Consider the following 19,310-nt stretch of genomic DNA (forward strand, 5'->3'; position numbering starts at 1 on the left):
AGCTAATATCTTAAAAAAAAAAATGCCTTATGCCAAGAAATGCACCAAATTGTTTCGAAAATGATTCGTGTAATTCAACTCCATGTTCCTGTCTTGAGCCCGTAAACGAGGAATTCTAGTCTCGCTTGAGTCCAATTGATTTTTTACTTACAAATAGTAATTTGTAATATTATTATATTAGTTTATGCTGTGTCGATAATTCATAAGTTGATCTTTTTTTATAAATGTAATGTATGGACTTATGATTGAGGCTGACCCAAATCTTTGTATTCACATTTAAGACTGCGACATCAATTTTATAATACTTGTTGATTTTATTGTTATTATTATTATTTGGAATAATTATTTTATACTTCTTGATCTATAGTCTATTTACATAAATCATCTTTATCTTTTAGATAATTGCATATATACCTATCAAAATATCATTATCACTTACACAAAACACCCCTTACTTTTTCAAAAAATTACACACACATCCCGGAAAATATTAATATCATTACACAAACTACCCTATTTTTTGACAATAATGAATAGTTTATGTAATTATATAAAAGATATGGATGATTTCTGTAAAAGGTACAAATGTAATAATCTCTTTTTGTTATTAGTATGGTTGTTGTTGTTGAGAATTCTTTCATCGTGGTTTGTATTTTTCTTTACTTTAATGTGCGAAACTGTTTCAAGCATTTTCTCCTCATTGTTTCCAGTGTCTTTAATAATAATTTTGTATGATTTTGACAACACGAATGCCAGAAAATATCCAAAAGTTGATACAATTGATCCGAATTCAATGTAACTCGTTAGGTTTCCTGTTTCCCTCTAAAACCACTAATAAAGTTACAAACTAAATACAAAACTTTTAACTCAACTTCCAAATTCCATCTAATAATGAATTGGGTAGAATTTAGAACACGTACACTTAACATGAAACAAAAGAGAAGCCAATATTTGAGGGGGAGGGGGTAATATTTATCCGTAAATAAAGATAATTATATGACTGGGTTCATCTTTCATTAGTTAATGAAATGGATATAGACTAAGATATTTGATCATCAACTGATAAGATAATAGCGTCAAGAAAAAAATTTGAAATGAGTTACAAGTATCAATGACTCCATTATTAATACGAAACTCACAAACTCAATTGAAACATTAGCTGTGACATTCTTTCAAACACATACATCATATATTCTTATATAATATCCCATATTCAACTATCACTTGTCCAGTGGAGAACCAATAAATCAATTCGAGAATTTCGAATGTTGAAAAAGACATTGGTTGCCTTCTCTTAACGGACGAAGAATCACTGGATCAAAAAGGTAGTTAAATCTGTTTGTAAAAGTTAGATTCAATTGTGATACAAATCAATTTTAAAAAGAGTCCGTTCATAATCCAACTCATATAAGATCCACAAAATTGATAGTTCCAGTCTCCACGTTAATACGACTTAATATGTGATTCTTTTTTGAAATAAAAATTATCTACATTCATAAAGATAATGTCCAAGTACTACCTCCAAAAAAAAAACCACTCATATTAATTTTATTTTATTTGTAATTGATACTTTTTTGTTGCTCACAAATACAAATAAATACATGGAAATACTATTTTTTTATTTACAAGTATTTATTCGGTTTTCGCACGCAAGAAATCGCGCATTCAGGGTATATTCGCATCTTCTCCAAAACGCGACTACGTCGAAGAAAATCAAACAGTTTACTTCTCCAACCGTCTTTCTTTGACCGAACTTCCCGATATGGCCCCATCCCTCCGGCGCCATAGCATATAAAAGAAAAAGACAGAAAGAAACAGCGAGGAACAGGCAAAGAAAATTATGCTACGATTGTACAGATTATCGCGCCGCTGCATCCGCCTCCCGTTCCTCCGCCGCGCCCTCTCTTCTCCCTCCTCTCGGAATCCCGATAGTTCCTCCGAACCGCTTACTCATCTCAAGAATTCTCAAAATGCCCCTCCCCCGCCCGCCCTCCACCAAAATTACCATCCTGCCGCTCTCCCCTCCCCCTCCCCCTTCCTCTTCAAGGCCTCGCTAGTCGCCGCCGTCTCTGCCGCCGCCCTCCTCGCCGCCTACACCATCTCGCCCTCCAAGGACGACCATGTTCTCGAGTACCGTGGAAAAACGAAAACATTTTATTCAGAAGTCGAAACCGCTATCGAGAAATCAAATGAATCTATTAACAAGATTGTGAATAAGATGAAGCAGACCGGCGTCGCGGCATCCGTTCTATGGCAGTCACTGAGGTCAGTGATGTCGTCGGCGAACCACGAAGTTAGGGCGGGGTTCGAGCTGCGGGTTGCAGCATTGTTGGCTGACATTGTGGCCGCCAGCGATAGCCGTAGGGCGGCCATTGTTGGCGCGGGCGGCGGGGCGGTGGGCCCGAAGGACGGCAATGGAACCCAGGCTGAATCTGCTAGGGCGTTGGCGTACTTAATTGCTGATCCCAATGTGTGCGAGGCTGTTTTTGGGAGGCCTCAAGCTGTTCCGAATTTGTTGAGGTTTATTTTCTCTGCTCAACCTCCGTCATCAAAGAAGGTGAGTAGCTTTTATTATCCTTATTTTTTCGGGCCTTAGATGATTCTTCATGTGAATGAAGGAAGTGCTTATGATTGAAATGTAGAATTTCATATTAGGTGGCTGTAGCATTGTGACATACTTTAGGCACTGGTGGACAAAGCATCTCTATAGAATAGTGGTTCTTGATGGGTCTTGATGTGATGTAATTTTGCATGAACATTGAAGCTTCAGGAACTTAAATTTTGTGAAACTTCAGAATGGAGAGGATCGCTGATTTCTCTTCTGTTCTCAAGGGATCATGCAAAATTTTTTTTAGTAAATCCTCTGTGGTCATGGAGAAGATAACATGACTCGTTTTAGTAATTATTGTGACGATACATTATAGTTTCTTTGATGCTGATATACTGTATGTCTGTGGGAGCAGCAATCCAAGCGTAGTTCATTTGGTGTTTCCGACAAAGGCAAGAGCATGCTTGTTGCAGCAATTATGGATGTTGTCACTTCCAACTGTGACAGTGTAGAGAAATTATCGTTAAAGCCAGTGCTACCAAAGAATGCTGATATCAGAGATATTGCAGCTGCTATTGAAGTAATTGAAGAGGGTGGCATGCACTGGGATGAGAAGCATGGGGATGAAGATGATGATGATGGTGGACAAGGAATGAAGGGTATTGGAATGAAGGTTCTCGGAGGTACCACGGTGTTGGGGTTTTCAGGAACTGGTGGATTTGCCGAAGTGGACCATTCTGATTCCTATAGCTCGGGGATGCTGAAAAGTGAGCCGAAGAATCAATTGCTCAACAAAATGAATGAAAGTTCACCAACACAAGCAAATTTGTCTTCCTCTGTAATCCCTGGCCTTTGGGATGATTTGCATTCTGAACATGTGGCTGTTCCATTTGCTGCCTGGGCATTAGCTAATTGGGCAATGGCGTCTGAAGTCAATCGGTCCCATATTCAAGAACTGGATCGGGACGGGCATGCAGTTATGAGTGCATTGATGGCACCTGAGAGATCCGTAAAATGGCATGGGAGTTGGCTGGCTCAGTTGCTTTTGGAGGACCGAAATCTGCCTTTAAATGATTCTGTTTCCGGTTGGAGTTCTAGTCTTCTTTCTACTATTTCTCAAGCAAGCAAAAATCAGGACATACCTTTGGCGCAAGTAGCTTTGTCTGCATTATTGGTTTCTATTGAAAGAAGCCCTGAAGCTCAGGAAGTTGTCATGGATAAGGGTCTTCCTTCCATGAGAGAAGCAGCTAGACAAACGGTAAAGCATAAACCTATCCAAGAAGCATTGGCAAAAGCTTTAGAACTAATCAGTTCAAGGGAACTGCACATGTCTCTTGAAGAGAGTCAAAAATGGTCTGCCATTCTACTTTCTTGGGTATTTGGACAAGTCTCCTCTGACACAATCCGTTCATCAGCTATAAATATTCTTTCTCACATTCTTGAAGATTATGGGCCATCTTCTGTTCCGATCTCTCAAGGATGGCTGACTATCTTACTAACGGATACGCTGAGCTCCAAGAAGGCAACTTTAGCTAAAGGAAGTGCTCAGGTTACAAGTGACAAAGTAAAGGTCAGTTAGGTGAAAGTAAAGTTATGTGGCCTTATTATAATTTAGTTCTGAAATACTATTCAGTAATTTATTTTGGTCGTTTCCCATGATTTCATGACAACTTATTTTTTGGCAGACACAAGTTGATCTGGCAAATGTTGTCTCTGCAACCCAGACTGCAAATCAGTTGGCAAATGCTGTTGTTAATTTAGCAGGAGCACAACTGGGGACAGCCACCGAGAATGCAGATACATTTCCACTAGCTGATCTTCTCTCCCTTGAGCCTTTTGCAGGATCATTTAAAAATCTTAAGAAGGACAAACCACCAAAGGTTGCTGCTGCTGATTCTGCACTGGCCACTCTAAAAGGCATCAAGGCACTGACAGACATATGCGCTGAAGATCCTTTATCTCAACAGAAAATAGCCGATTTTGGAGTATTGTGTTTACTTAGGCGCCTTTTGTTGGAAGATGATTACGAGCAACTAGCTGCAATTGAAGCATATGACGCATCACGAGCTCTGGAAGCACAAGGGAGGGTCCCATCTTCTCCTAGTGATCCTTCTGTAGTTGACAGTTATGACCCTTCCAATTTGCGAGTTCCAGCTACTGCTCACATTCGGAGGCATGCAGCGCGTCTTCTCACTGGTCTTTCTGTTCTCCCAGAAGTCCAGAAAGGAATTGTGGCAGACAAATCTTGGTGTAAATGGCTTGAGGAATGTGCTAGAGGACAAATTCCTGGTTGCAATGATCTTAAGATTCAAAGTTATGCCAGGGCAACACTATTAAATGCATTTTGTAGTGATCCAGCTAGTTGGAAGTCTCAAAATGATGGTGACCCTGACAGTAGGTCTTCGACCAGGAAACAACATTGCCCTCACTATGCTGACATGCTATTTCTAATTAATCCTGAATTGCCCCATTGGAAGTGCATTGATAAAAACTCCGTTCATTCACCTGTCAATAATGATTCTGCTGAGGGAGATAATAGGCTGTTTTCAAGAACTTTGGAGAATGACAATCCTGCTTCTACTTCTGGGTCTGAAAGCTTCTCGAATATCGAGGTGCCTCCATTGGATGTTGTTTTTGTCCACGGCCTCCGGGGAGGCCCCTTCAAAACTTGGCGATTATCTGAGGACAAGTCATCAACAAAGTCTGGCCTTGTTGAGAAGATTGATGAAGAAGCTGGAAAACAAGGGACATTTTGGCCTGGAGAATGGCTTGCAGCAGACTTTCCTCATGCTCGCTTGTTTAGTCTCAAATATAAGGTTGTTGATTCAGAATCTTTTAGTCTAACATCGAGTTCAGGTTTATCAGGACATTTAATCATTAACTTTGAGTTTTAGTGAGACATTTCTGAGGGGACTTATCAGACCTTTTCTAATTTCTAACCCCTGAGCTATTGCAAAATGCAGACTAATCTTACACAGTGGTCTGGGGCCAGTCTACCTCTTCAGGTTTGTATATGGTATTAAACAATCAGTAATATCTCACATCTTTGAGGGGGTTCAATTATTACCTTTAGAAGTTCATCTCGAGTTATTTCTGGAGTTCAATGTCTTCTTCCTTGTCTGAGTGATTGATTATCTTATAGTTGCACCCTCCTGGGAGACCTCTGTCAGTTCCCAATTCTCTTTACCTAGCTTTTAAAGTTTCAATTTGGTAACTATTCTTGTATCATATCTGAACTAGAACCAACAAAGTTAGGCATGCAATGTAAGGATATGTTGTTTGTGTTGTATTACTAACTTAACAAAATTTAAGACAACAGTGAGACAAAATATCTCTTGGAACATTTCTTGTTTGTGTATAAAGTTGAGCTTTTGGATTTTCTTCTCTCTTCCTAACTTCTTTTTTTTGTTTAAATTTTTTAAAGTGGTTTTTGTTTTAGCCATTTTTCTATCTTCGCAGTTCTTATATTTTATTACTGGATGCTTCACTTCTTATTCTTGCAGTTGTTTTGTTTAACTTATATATCTTGTGATGCTATGGTCTTTTAGATGGATTCCTTCTTATTTCTTCGTGCATGCAGGAAGTGAGCTCCATGCTTTTGGACAAACTTGTTGCTGCAGGCATTGGGGATCGACCAGTTGTATTTGTAACACATAGGTAAGACTGCATTTTAACTCTGCACGTTTAATTTGAAACTTGTATTTATTATGCACATTTAGCTTCTTGCTTATGTTTACTGAAAAATATCTTGCAATGGTATTTGTTGTGTCATTAGTTTCCATGTTTAGAGAAATGAAAGAAACCGTCCTGGCCCCTAGCAGGCAAAGTAGGTAAATAAACTTGATCTGTATTACCTAGATCTGTAGACTTCGGCAGCTACTTGAGGAATTAAAGAAAAAAGACCTATTGGTCTAAAAGAACTCATGGAGCTTCAAGAAATCAGGTATAGATGTTACCAGTACTACTGTTTTCCACCTTCCCCTCCAAACAAAACAAGAAAAAGTGTTTGCTTTCTAATGTATGAAAACTTCAGTGACTTTGGTACAATGTACTTGTTGTAGTAAAGCATGCTTCTGATAAAATCTTAAAGTTCTGAGATTTGAAACCTCCTTAAACAAGCAGTTTGATTTTTATGATGGACAAATCTCCAACTGTGCCATGTGCATGGAAATTGTTATATAGCTGCAACTCTTGACACGTGGAATCTATCTGTTTGCCCTATGTATAAGACTTTGTGATTTGCATGGCATCAGCTTGTTTTGATTATGTAACACATAGTAGCATTTCTTATGCAGCATGGGAGGCCTGGTTGTCAAGCAGATGTTGTATCAAGCAAAGGCAGAAAACAAAGATAATTTTGTTAACAATACAGTGGGAATTGTATGTTTTCTCAGAATGATCCAAGTTATGCATGTCCTAACTTGTCTATGTTTTGTAAATATGTACATAACAACACTTATTTTTGTATTTCAGATTTTCTATAGCTGTCCACATTTTGGCAGCAAGCTTGCAGACATGCCTTGGCGTATGGGTCTTGTCTTACGTCCTGCACCCACTGTTAGTATTTGAGATGCCCCAGTCTTTTCTCCTTATATGTGATTGGAGTTTAGTCTGGTCTTGAACTATTTAAAAATGTAAACTAAAGTTTGTGTTGATGTACTTTTATCTACTATTGCCAGATAGGAGAATTGAGAAGTGGATCACCTAGGTTAGTGGAGCTAAATGATTTCATCCGCCAACTTTACAAGAAGAAGTTGATTGATGTCCTCAGTTTTTGTGAGGTAATTACATTCATTTTAATTTTCAGCCGAAGTTTCCACATTTTGTCTGTTTGACATGTGTTCGCTTTGAATAGACAAAGGTAACCCCAATTGTAGAAGGTTATGGAGGCTGGGCGTTCCGCATGGAGATTGTACCCATGGAATCAGCCTATCCAGGATTTGGTGAACTTGTTGTAAGTTCCTGATGTGGAAGTCTGAGCTTTCTTTTCTAGGTTAAATGTACTTGGTTGTACAGAACCATGGTATTCCGGTATCCAGTGGTTGCTTGATATGATATTTTCATATTTTGTTCTCTAACTTGTCACAAGCATCTGCTCAAAAATTATACGAGGTACAAATGTATGAAACTTGCATCTGTAGGAGGCTTTCTTGTAGATGTATTGGCTTTGGGTTGAGGCATTCGACTGATAGATGAAATTGTATGAGCATAGTAGTATCTGAAGATTACGCCATATATAGAAATGCATCTGAAACTGAATGATGCATATTGGTATACAGGGTACTAGTTATGCAGTATAAAAACTCAGAGTATGTAAATATTCTTTAATTAATTGCTTTGGTATTTAGGAATCAGAAATATGAAATTAAAAATCACTGCTCTGAAGATTATTAATCATAACCTGAAAATGACGTACTCCTACTATAATAGTACAGGTGAAGCCTAATTACATGGCATTTTGGGGGCCAAGTGTGAAATATTAGTGATAGGTGACTTGCAAAACTTTGGCTTGGTTTGAAGACTTGCGCTTGATAATAGAGGAGATAGCCTTCTTTTGCGGGTTAATGACTGAAATTCATTTTTGCTGTTCTGACACAGGTACTGGATTCGACCGACCATGTAAATTCTTGCAAGCCTTTAAGCAGAGCTGATCCATCCTATAAAGATACTTTAGAGTTTTTGCAAAAGCTGAAGTCACATTATACCTGAGAAGATTCTGTACATAAGTAGATATTACAGTGCTCCCAGTACTCTATTATTGATGTTGTTGAAGCCTTGATGCTCTGGTTTGGGTTCTGAGACCTCCGATTGTGGTTATATTTATAAAAGCACCACAAGGAGTGTTGCTTGAGCTGCTCTGCCCAATGTTCTTACCGTTGCTAACAGTATGCAGTCAAAGGATTATGGTGATAATGGAACCATTCTTGTCGCTTATTCGGCAGGTGAAGATGCCTGTACTTGGTGAGCTAGGAGAATATCTTTTCAGACTTCTCTGCTAGACTGGTTTTGTGCTTATTTTTGCGAAGTCTTGGCATACATATAGTCTTCATCGGCAGAAGAGTTTCATGGTATTTGTTTAGCATTCTAGATCATTTGCAGTTTTAGAATAGGGCTCACTGAGGGATAGTTGTGGCCCTTTACGTGTAACTTTATTGAAATGTATGTAAATATTCTTTCACAGGATATAAAAGCATGGCAGAAGATTAGATGAATATCTTTCTTTTGTTCTTTCTGTACATAGAAAAACTTTTCCACTCTGCCTGTTTTGGCATTTTGAAACTCAAGTGCCTCAATAATTGACTTTCGGCATATGAGTGGCTGGGCCTACTGCCCCAATTGACTGATTGGAACTGGCCCGTTACTCTTTTGCTCGGCCCAAAATCCTGCCGATTATTTTGGGCCAACACAAATCTTTCTCACCTTTCACTTGAAACAATATATTAATGGAGAAAAATCGGCAAATACTGCGAAAATGGCGTACCTCTCTATTCCTGCAACAGCGGGTAACCCCTCAGCTTCTTTGAATTTCTTCAAATATTCAAACGTACGGTTCTTCCCCAAATCCCGTCCTGATCCTCTTCTCTTCACAAACTCAATAAACAGTAGGAAGATTTCTAGGAATGGCGGAAATCCAATTCTATTGCAGTGTACAAAATTCAGCTCCCCCACGTTGTTCGTATCAGAAACAGAGAGCGAGTACGAAACAGAGGAGGAGTATAGTTCCACTGAAGAATATGCAGAAGGGGAAGATGGGACAGCGCCAAGAATGGTGGGAAATGGGCAGACGCCGCTGCCGGTGAAGCGGCAGCGGCCGGAGGTACAGAAAGCAGTACCCGGGTGAGAAAAAGGGTATAACTGAGGAGATGAGGTTTGTGGCAATGAAACTGAGAAACAGTGGCAAAGTCAAGAGAAAAAATAATTCTGCTGTTGATGGTGAGAGTGAGGAGGAAGAAACGGGAAATGAGGGTGGGCAAGAGGATAATCCTAAGGATGGCGAGACATGGCAGCCTAGCATGGAGGGTTTTTTGAAGTATCTGGTGGACAGCGAGCTGGTTTTCAGTACAGTTGAACGCATTGTTGATGAGTCCAGTGATGTTTCCTGTAAAGTTCTTCCCCCTCTTCTTTTACTTCTTTCCTTGTCAATCAATCGACTGTCCTCTATTTTATGACTATCATTTTGTTCAATTGTGAAATTGCAACTCGGAACTTGGAAAATTGTTAATTGGTTTCCAGAACATGAAGTTCTAATCTTTTCTTATTATGGGCATTAATCTGTACTACGGTTTTATATTGTGATTCCAGATGTTTACTTTAGAAAGACAGGATTAGAAAGGTCAGACTGCATTTCCAGGGATTTAAAATGGTTAAGTGAGCAAGGTAATGTGATTCCAGAGCCTAGCAATCCTGGAATTACATACGTGCAATACCTGGAGGAGCTTGCTGAGAAGACTCCACCGCTGTTTCTCTGCCACTTCTACAATATTTATTTCTCACATATTGCCGGTGGGCAGGTCATAGCTAAACAGGTACTTTGCGTTCTTGTCTTGGTTCTGATATACTGATGGTTTTGTTATTTTAAATATAACGACTACCTAGTCTCATAGTGATCATGTTAGCTCTTATGTATTTTACTGTAACATGGAATTTGAAACTGTTTGGACAACTGAGGATGAGATTGTAGGATATGGAGAACAGTCTCCTCTTGATTTGTATTCCAGGATAATTGCATAGATTTCTGTATTCTAGTACAGAATCCTCGGCTAAGATTTTCTTCTGCCTGCTATATAGGATTTGCAATCTGTAATTACAAGTTAAGGCTTTCTTGATCAAAATGATTATGGTAAGATATAGGTCTGATTGCTTTCAGACAGAAAAGTTTCTAATCCACAAACTTTTTTGGGCATCTTGCTTACATATTATGCGCATTGCATAGTTATAATTGTTTTGGGTTTTTATTTTAGCTTAAATTGCTATTTACTAGGTCTCAAGGAAGCTATTAGAAGGAAGAGAACTGGAGTTCTACAGATGGGAGGGAGATGCAGAAGAGTTGTTGAGAGCGGTCCGTGAGAAGCTTAATGCACTTGGAGAGGTAAACATGAGCGGCCCTTTTGTGACTTCCGATGCTTGTGGTATGCATTGGCTAACGCTTGCATCAACTTTTATCTTGCAATTATTTTGCAGCACTGGTCTAGGGATGAGAAAAACAAATGCTTAAGAGAAGCAACAAAAGCATTCCGTTTTCTGGGGCAGATAGTGCGGTTGATCATACTGTAAACTAACAAGTTACGTGGATATGCACCTTCCAGATGGTGAGTGACCATAAAGTTTTAAATCTCTTGAGCTCAAATCAGTGAGACAAAGAAGATTTGTTTGGGACCTCCCCAGAAATCGCCAATCTAACTCATGGCGGATTCCAGCCACAAACAATTGATATTGCTCATCGTCATTTAGCTATTGCATTTTATTTTTCATGTTGCTGGTCATATATATAACTAATTTATTTGTTGTTTAGTATCCATTCCTTTATGACATATCATATTTTGCTACTCTTTTCAGAAACATGTTGATATAAAACTGACACGCTTGCATACATATTAAGCAGCTGTAGTGTATTGTGCCATCGCACAACATGCCTTCTCTTCTGTTCCAATGAATACATAGATACTTTTTAACACTTTCATCTTCTCTGAAACCGTTTGATCAATGAATGCCAATTTGGCATTCTTTCTTGAGCCTCCTATTCTCTTCCTTGTACTACTGGAAATTATTGAACTTAAAGTTGTAATACTAATGATGCTACTCTGGTCTCCCCTCGACGCTGAGGGCTCATCGTCTTCTCTTTGCTATCTGATGGTGTCAGATCTAGACTAACCATCTTTCAGTAAAATATTTATTTGTTTTTCTTGTTTTTAGTCCATGACCGGGTGGAGATTACTGCAGCGGCAAACTCGTCTGCGTCCGTCTGATTTTCTGTTGATCCACTGGATCACTGCTAATCGACACATAGAACAGGAGCTTGAGTCTCATCTTACAATGTGGCGCAATACTTTCTGCTTGAAAATCTTCCACTGCAAATTAATAGCTCAGAAGAGTTGAAGCATGAAAGATTTTCAATGGAGACCTTGACCAGAGTTGCAGGACTGGATGAATAGGGTGTAGAAAAGAAGACCGTTGCAGAGCAAACAGGAGTGGAGTATCGAAACCAGGACTGACTTAGATATGACAAATACTTGAATATGTGCCTTCGGTATTTTGCTAACTGCTGTCCAAAACCATATCGATCAAGGAGTTACTGGCCCATTAACAGATGCACCTTCAGGTTTTGCTGTATGTTCAACAACAAAGTGGTCAACAATTCTAACCGTGCTCACAGGATCCTGCTGAGGTGAAACAGACCGCCATTTGCTTGGAAATTTTCTTCTGTAGCTGAGGCTGTGTGGCAGTTTTGACTCACAGTCCCAACTCGGATCCAACTTCCACGCCTTTGGAACCTGCAAAAATGCGTATAAACTGGTTGAACAGATAGGAAAGACACTTTGAACTCTTGCTAATTCTTTGTTTGGACCTTAGATTTCTATACACAAAGGAGAGTATCAAACAGGGTAAAGAGAGATTGCTCAAAGCCAAAAAAAAAGAGGCCCTCCTAGCAATCAGAACCATCCACTTAAATAATCAGATTAAAGAGTTTACATCATTTATCCATTAAGTACAAAAATTTCTTACCTTATCTACTGCAAGGGTGAAAACTTCAAGATCACCTTTGCTGGTTATGTGGAACCGTGTAAATGATTTGTAGTTAGCAATGCGGAGCGACGAGAAAGCTTCATCAAAGTGTATGTGAAACCAATTGATGCAGATATAAAGATAGCTTCCAAAAATCAATGAGACAATGGGAGTTGAGAAAACCCAGAAATAAAGGAAGACGGAAGCATAGTATATGACGGCCCCCCCTCGTGAGAGTGAATCCATCCCATTCTTGCAGATATTATTCCTTGTCACAGCCATGACCTGAAACATTGTATTCCTGGAGGTCAGACAAAGAGAAAAGTGCCGGGAGAAGAACATGGCCATAGGACATGCTTACCTCAGGGACATCGAATGCAGACATAAGATACTTAATGCATGCTGGATAAAGGCCAAATGTCCATTGCTCAATGCGTGCACGAAGGCCTGTTCGGTCAGGAAAATGCTCGCTCTCCACTGATCGATACCACTCATACAGAGTGTGGTAACCTGCGAAAAAAGTTTTAAACTGCGTATGACAGATGCAGGGAGGGAAAGAAACACCTATTATGCTCAACGATACCTGTGTTTTATCATAGAAAGATTACACTCACCTGAAGTTGCCAACAAGTTGTGCCTGATGCATGTGTCAATGCCCAATTCCAAGAGCAGCATTAGGATCAATGCAGCAGAGAGGTGTGCAGAAACATGTAGAACGCCTATTATTACTTTTCTCTTGCGAGAGACTTTTGAAGGCACAAAGGTGATGGCGGCAACTAACAGAAAGAAAACAGCTGCAGGAGATACATACGAGTGTCCAAGCATATAGATGAAAATATCCCATATTGTGCCTAAGAAGCTCTTTACATTATCACTAAACGTATCGTCCTGTAAGATGTGGTCTAGCTTACACTACAAGAGAAGAGAAAGTAATTAATCATCTTTTCATATACTTAAAGAGAGTGTTTGCAAGAGCTTATGCTTTTAGAGAAATGGTCAATGGTCATCTCTGTGGAGAAAGTTAGAATTTGTTGAAGAATACAAAAATTAGTGTACCAAAAAAAGTGAGAATTAGAAAAAAGCTCGGGAGAGTTGGGAAAAAATTGACTTTTAAGAAGAGCTTAATTTGATAAAAGACAAGTTTAACCCCATATGTAATAATTGTTATAAGGAACACAAAATAGTAAAAAATCATGTTGAATTTATTTAAAAAGAAACCAAATTTGTTAGGAGCATCTGAAAGCACCCCTCTAGGTGTTTTTAGCTTTTGATCTAAAAGTTATTGATTTTACAGTCCTAAAAGTCTTGATTGCTTTTCCAAACGCTCAAAAAACTATTTTTTTTTTTTTTTACAAAAAAAGCTGGGTGAAAAAACAGTTACAGACACTCCCTAAGTTTTCTTGACATGTAGTTAGATGCCTTAGATCATCATTGATTCGATCACATTACAAATCATCCAGAGCAACACATCAGCCAGAAGTTACCTGCGGAAACACAGAAAAGGCCAGGATGAAATATATAATGCCGCCAATGAAATCAAACTGCCAATTTTTCTTCCGAAACTTCAGTATATTTCCAAGAGCAATCTGCAACCAAATTATAAAACAGCAAGAAATAGGATAAGAAAGGAGGTTCACATCGGCAAAAATGCAAATTATAATACAGTTTACATACCCTGCTTGAGTCTTGGAAAGATGGATAAGATGCCTTGCTTTCATAAGGTGTCCCATACAAATACTTAAAATTACGAAAAACATGAGTTGGATGCAAAAAAGCCCCACCACAACCGTTAACGAGCAAATGCTGCACGTACACAGGCTTCTCCAATGGAACATAAGAATGACGCATGTAATGGTGCAAGTCTCCAGCTATTCGGAGCTTACACCTCCCATTTAAATGGTCGCGTATCAGGTGTGAGATGTTCTTTCCTGTTACCAAGTTCCAGTACCAATCAAGAAGCCAACTAGGTTCATGAGTCATGATGATCACAGAATCATAGTCGCTGACCTGAAAAAATAATACACAATAATAAATATTCACCTTTTTCGAATCAACAAAAGAGGACAACAATATGCATATTGTCTTATCCTATGTTTGCTTTATAATGCCTAAACTAACACAACAAACATCATTCATAATTGCAACTACTGTATCCAAAATATAAGGAATTATACCTTATCCTTAATCAATTCAGAGAAGAACTTGAATTGGTAGTCATCAATATCACAATGGAGAGCAAGATCAAGACCAAAGACCCACCATCCCTTTGGCAGCTGAAGGGCAAAATAGCTTTTCTTTTGGGGCATAAACCACCCACCCAACCAGCTCTTGTGACATATATACCGCATAAATGTCTGAAGCCCATCAAACCAATCTGTTAACCAGCTAAAGAGATCAACTTATGTTGCAAAAACTAAGATACTGTAGAGCAATAAACACTTGAAACTGTATGGTGAGACCAAGAACCAAAACTAACCATGATTTCCAGGAATGAGGAAGCACTGGGGGCCGTCATACTGCTTGAGTGTTGGAAACTCACGAGGCAATTCAGGTTTATTTACAGCAACATGCTCCTCGTTATACCAGATGGGAGGCTGAAGAGCGTATTCAAAGGGACGAAAAAGACGGCTCTCGTAGTTATATGAAGATGGATTAGGATACCTGAAAGAAGATAAGGCTTTTGCTTAATCGGTTAACCAAAGCCAAGAGAAGACTAAGGTAGGAAGAGAAGTGGTTGAGCTTACGCAAGATCGCCCCCAATAAGGAGCAAGTTAGCACGTGGCAGTGTAATCAGAGAGTCTTTGTTCCGAACCCGAAGTAAAGGCTGAGCAAGAAGTCGTGCCACACTATAGGAAGAATTTCCCCCGTCACCAGTATCAGCCATAAAGTCAAACCACAGTTCATCATGTTCGCTAAACTGGTCGTACAGAAGATCTTCTTGCTTAGCACCATCCTCGACCCTGCTCATTGCAGCCTAAAAATGAACCAATGGCATAAAACGCAGGATTCACCGGAATCAATATGGAATGATAAAATAAAGATAGTAGCATACTGTATATTGCACGACTATGTATTGTGATGAAAACTAGTGATAGTCCACAAAAAAAGAACATTTAGTTTCTAACGGAGTAGAAAATGTCTGAAACACATTCTTGCAACTGTTTTACCTCCATTAGATTCTCAAATGAGAGGGAATTTACCCTTATCATAGATAGGTTTCAAGTAGATGGTGAATTGTGATTGAGCAGGGAACAATAAACATACCTGCATCATGCGCATGTCAAAACGTCCAACAAAAAGAGTTACTGATACCATCAGGTCAAAAACTGTCTTGAATAAATCAGCAGATGTCCTACATAATGCCGGGAGAATATAATGATTGATGCTGTCCATCTCGCTAAGAAAGATATTGCTATGTGCTTATGTATGTGAGAATCTGTGTGAGTGAGTGAGAGTGAGAGGAAAGAGAGAAGTACCCTGAGTACCAAGGAACCATATCCAAGAAGTCAGGCTTCATTTGCTTTTTCTTCAACTTCTCAGATTCATTTTGTGACACAGGGTGAGTAAGAGCCCATCTGTTGAATGTAGTTTTCAGCGATTACAGAAGATTGAACAAAAAGGGACATTTCCAGAGTATAAGAGCAGAGGCTCAATTAACTCTCACCCTGTTGATCTTTCCACAACATAATTGGCAATGTAGAGGCCTATAAAAGTGGCCCATAATGAATATATAGGTGAAATCTCATCTGGTGATTCCGCACAGGAGCCACCGCTACAAGTCAACTGAAAATGCATAACGCCAACACACAATATCAGCTTAAGATCATTTCAAGAATTGATAATGAAAACATTACAACATCTGAAAATCACACCTCGCCGTATATGACCCATTTGGACAAAAAGGGATAATCGCTAGCAGAACCAACTGGAGCAAACCAAGATTTGCAAACTTGATCTTTAAACTCATACACGCGAACGAATTTCGCAAGCCATGAGAAGTGTTCGTCCTTGTTCCACCGTGGAAACCAGCTCCAGTGCCTCTTTTCAAGTGTCTTTTCTCTTATAATAGCAAGGTTGCCACAGTGACTATAAAATACACAACATGCTATACTTATAACCTACACAACAATAATGCCAGAACATAAGAACCAAAAATGATGGGTTTAACTCAGCATGTGTTCTCAGGACTTACGGCACAATTTTGAAGAATCGTCAGGATTGCAGGTCTCCTCCCAGCCACGCGAGCGACAAGGCCAATGTACCAGAGGCCAATGAATACAAAATGGAAAACAAGAAGAAACAAGACGGAAGATACGAATATAGTTAAAAATAAAGAAAGGTTCATCCTCATATCAACTCCCATCGACTGAAAACTGGGAAGATGATATAGTGCAGCCACCAATATCCAGGCAACATACCTGCAAAATCGAACATACCCTTTATAGAAAGGTTACATGGATGCAACAGAAATGAATAAATTAAAGAAACAGGGCTTACCACCGACTGAAGTTAGAATAACTCGGTGTGATTGTTTTCCCTATAAATGGAGAAGAAAAGAAATAGAAGAAACCGAGCAAACAGGCGTACATTGACCACCACTTAACATTGCTATCCAGCTTCAGAACAAGAGTATGCATATTATCTGACGATATGAAAAATACGCAGCCTAAAATAACAGCAATAACCGCATGCCGTGAATGCTCATGCGGGTATGGATACGTGTGAGTGAAAATAGTCCTGACTGTCTCCATATTTGGAATATCACAAGAGGCTGTTTGTCAGAACCCACTGAGCAATCTTGTTATATTTCTCACTTCTCCTGATTCAGAAATTGCAGGGGTCTTTGCTTGCATGAAACAACTGCACAACAACCAAGACTAGCTCTTGAATCCTGTAAACACACTTAAATGATAACATAACCAACAATAATGAGATGGGAGTGATCATACATGGACTTTTAACACAAAGGAGGCAAATTCACCTAGCTGTCTGAATATGGTGTTATCCCTTATTACACAATTAATACTCCCCCAGAAAGATGCCAGAACTTCCAAGTTGCCATCAGACAATAGAAACATATGGAAATCAGAAAATCAAATACTAATGGAGCAGAAAATCCATCCAGGAAAAATAACATAAAGAACAACCACAGACCCTTATTCAACAAGGCAGAGAAGCAGTGTAAGCGATGACTAAGAAAAGCCCAGAAATAAAATAACCTAAATTAGGTTTACAACATAGTATTGAACAAAAAGCAAACTAAACATTACATCCCACAAATATGACACTAAACTTCCAACCCCTCTTTAGAATTGCATGAAAATACAGCTGATAATTTTACGTTGCATTTGAAAGACAAATTCCCATAAAGACTGGAGCGGAGAAACAATAAACTACCTGACCGAAGGATCAAGAGAGAGATAATCAGAGGAAGGATAAATCATCACCGAAACCGATGTAAATATCTATGAGAATTGCGTTCAACGAACCATTTGTAATAGATTGCGCTCCCACCCCTCCACTCTCCACACTCCTTCTCCTTGAATGAATTTCTACACTTTTAAAGATTTCCGGAAATGGGTTCATTCTGTTTTCTGGGTTTTTTCTCCATTTTCATTTTATTTTGTTTGTTTGTATTTGCCTCTCCCGAAGTAGCGCCAAGCGTGCGGTTCTGGGACTGCTGGATTTTGTTTCGAGTTTTCCGAGGTTCGTTATGAGTTGAATCCATGCACTTTTAATTGGTCTTTAGGAATCTTTTTCGGAAAATTCAAGAATCACCCCTAATATTCTTGGTATTGCTATTTTACGCCCAATATATATTAGAAAATTGCATAAAAAGGACTATACTTTCGCAAATTAGCAAATAATTATCATCATTTGGGGGGAGAAAGATAAAAAGAAACCATTTCGTGGCAGTTTGATTCCCGCAACGAATTTAATTCAATCTTTTTTTTTTAATTTCATAAGAAGAACTAAAATAAACGACTTTACATTTTCTTTTAAGCGAATTGAATATAGAAATCTTAAATAATGTGAATTACACAAATTAACAGTACCAGAATCTATATCGAATTGAAACTAAACACGTATGCATATCAATTAACACAAAATTAGAATGATTTCTTCATATGATATTTAATTAGTTAATTTATTAAAATATTGATATAATCATATCATTAGTTGTTGCAAAAATTGGAACTAGATCAACGTAAATGCTCAACTATGGGGAAGCAGAGGCCTGAGAGCACAACTTTTGGGCTGAAAAATGGGCCTCAAAGCCCAATATTTGACCACTACATAACAAGAATCTAATGCTTGGGCTTATTGCTTGTGTTTTGGGCTTGGGCCCAAATTAAGTAGTGTTTGAGCCTTAGTACTTCGGAGGGACTGTAATGTCTCTCACCAACTACAGAATTTTAGGTGTTTGATGATTAATTTAATATTTTTTCAAAATAATTTCATGTATATATGAAAAATCCATTTGGGACAAACAAATTATTGATTTTTAAATATTTCTTGTATATTTTATAAGATAATTAAAAAATAAACTATTTTTTCACCAAAGAGTGAGCAGTACCTAAGAGCACGCCCCGAAATAGCCCGCCAAATCCCATCATCGTATTTTCTACTAATTATCTGAATTGACATATGTTGAAGGATCATTTCATTTAAAAGTTTAAACGTTTAAAAAAGATAATCATGTAATATATAAACAGTTAACACGCTCCACTCCCTTAAGTTTATGCTGTTAGACAGAAGAATTATTAAAATATTTAATATCTTAACACGTTCTCTGAAATTTAAACTGTTACAAAGGAAAATTATTAATAATATGCTAAAAACAATGTTAGATAAATTCCATTTTTGCAATAAACCTTATAACTAATTAATGTGGGAGATAGAGATAGAGAAAAGGGGCATATTGGCACTATTACAATGACTATGTAATAATCATGGTACACCCAAAAATCATAGGTCAAAGAAAATTTAAAGGGGGTTAGGTTTTCATCATTCATGAAATATTTCTCCCACTTTTAAT

The 19,310-nt window shown here is 38.5% G+C and overlaps 3 protein-coding genes across 7 annotated transcripts; 2 read left to right on the forward strand and 1 right to left on the reverse strand.

Annotated features, from left to right (window-relative positions):
- On the forward strand, positions 1,688-8,760 carry LOC105159183. Of its 4 annotated transcripts, XM_011076154.2 has the most exons (10): positions 1,693-2,557; positions 2,964-4,118; positions 4,234-5,364; positions 5,512-5,553; positions 6,129-6,205; positions 6,844-6,928; positions 7,022-7,105; positions 7,228-7,329; positions 7,404-7,502; positions 8,147-8,760. In XM_011076154.2, the coding sequence occupies exons 1-10, from the start codon at positions 1,841-1,843 to the stop codon at positions 8,255-8,257; spliced, it is 3,603 nt and encodes a 1,200-aa protein (XP_011074456.1). In that variant the 5' UTR covers positions 1,693-1,840; the 3' UTR covers positions 8,258-8,760. The 4 variants fall into 4 exon arrangements, with proteins under 4 accessions (XP_020548405.1, XP_020548404.1, XP_020548403.1 ...); XM_020692745.1 differs by lacking the exon at positions 7,404-7,502 and having other exon boundaries at positions 1,689-2,557; XM_020692744.1 differs by lacking the exon at positions 5,512-5,553 and having other exon boundaries at positions 1,691-2,557.
- Positions 8,960-11,140, forward strand: LOC105159185 (probable inactive heme oxygenase 2, chloroplastic). The gene is given in 5 exon segments (XM_011076157.2): positions 8,960-9,358; positions 9,360-9,649; positions 9,851-10,074; positions 10,530-10,637; positions 10,730-11,140. Coding segments are annotated over 5 exon segments (1,053 nt in total). The 5' UTR covers positions 8,960-9,020; the 3' UTR covers positions 10,823-11,140.
- On the reverse strand, positions 10,843-17,962 carry LOC105159184. 2 transcript variants are annotated; one of them, XM_011076156.2, is made up of 17 exons: positions 17,669-17,962; positions 17,221-17,318; positions 16,769-17,131; positions 16,464-16,689; positions 16,144-16,389; positions 15,936-16,054; positions 15,748-15,846; positions 15,536-15,623; positions 15,016-15,245; positions 14,748-14,932; positions 14,446-14,645; positions 13,946-14,278; positions 13,756-13,857; positions 12,886-13,183; positions 12,633-12,781; positions 12,272-12,556; positions 10,843-12,039 (listed from the first exon to the last, which is right to left on the reverse strand). In XM_011076156.2, exons 3-17 carry the CDS (start codon positions 17,020-17,022, stop codon positions 11,830-11,832), a joined length of 3,024 nt encoding a protein of 1,007 aa, XP_011074458.1. In that variant the 5' UTR covers positions 17,023-17,131; positions 17,221-17,318; positions 17,669-17,962; the 3' UTR covers positions 10,843-11,829. The 2 variants fall into 2 exon arrangements, with proteins under 2 accessions (XP_011074458.1, XP_011074457.1); XM_011076155.2 differs by lacking the exon at positions 17,221-17,318.

This window comes from Sesamum indicum, linkage group LG3, assembly GCF_000512975.1.
Source record: "Sesamum indicum cultivar Zhongzhi No. 13 linkage group LG3, S_indicum_v1.0, whole genome shotgun sequence".
NCBI lineage: Eukaryota > Viridiplantae > Streptophyta > Magnoliopsida > Lamiales > Pedaliaceae > Sesamum > Sesamum indicum.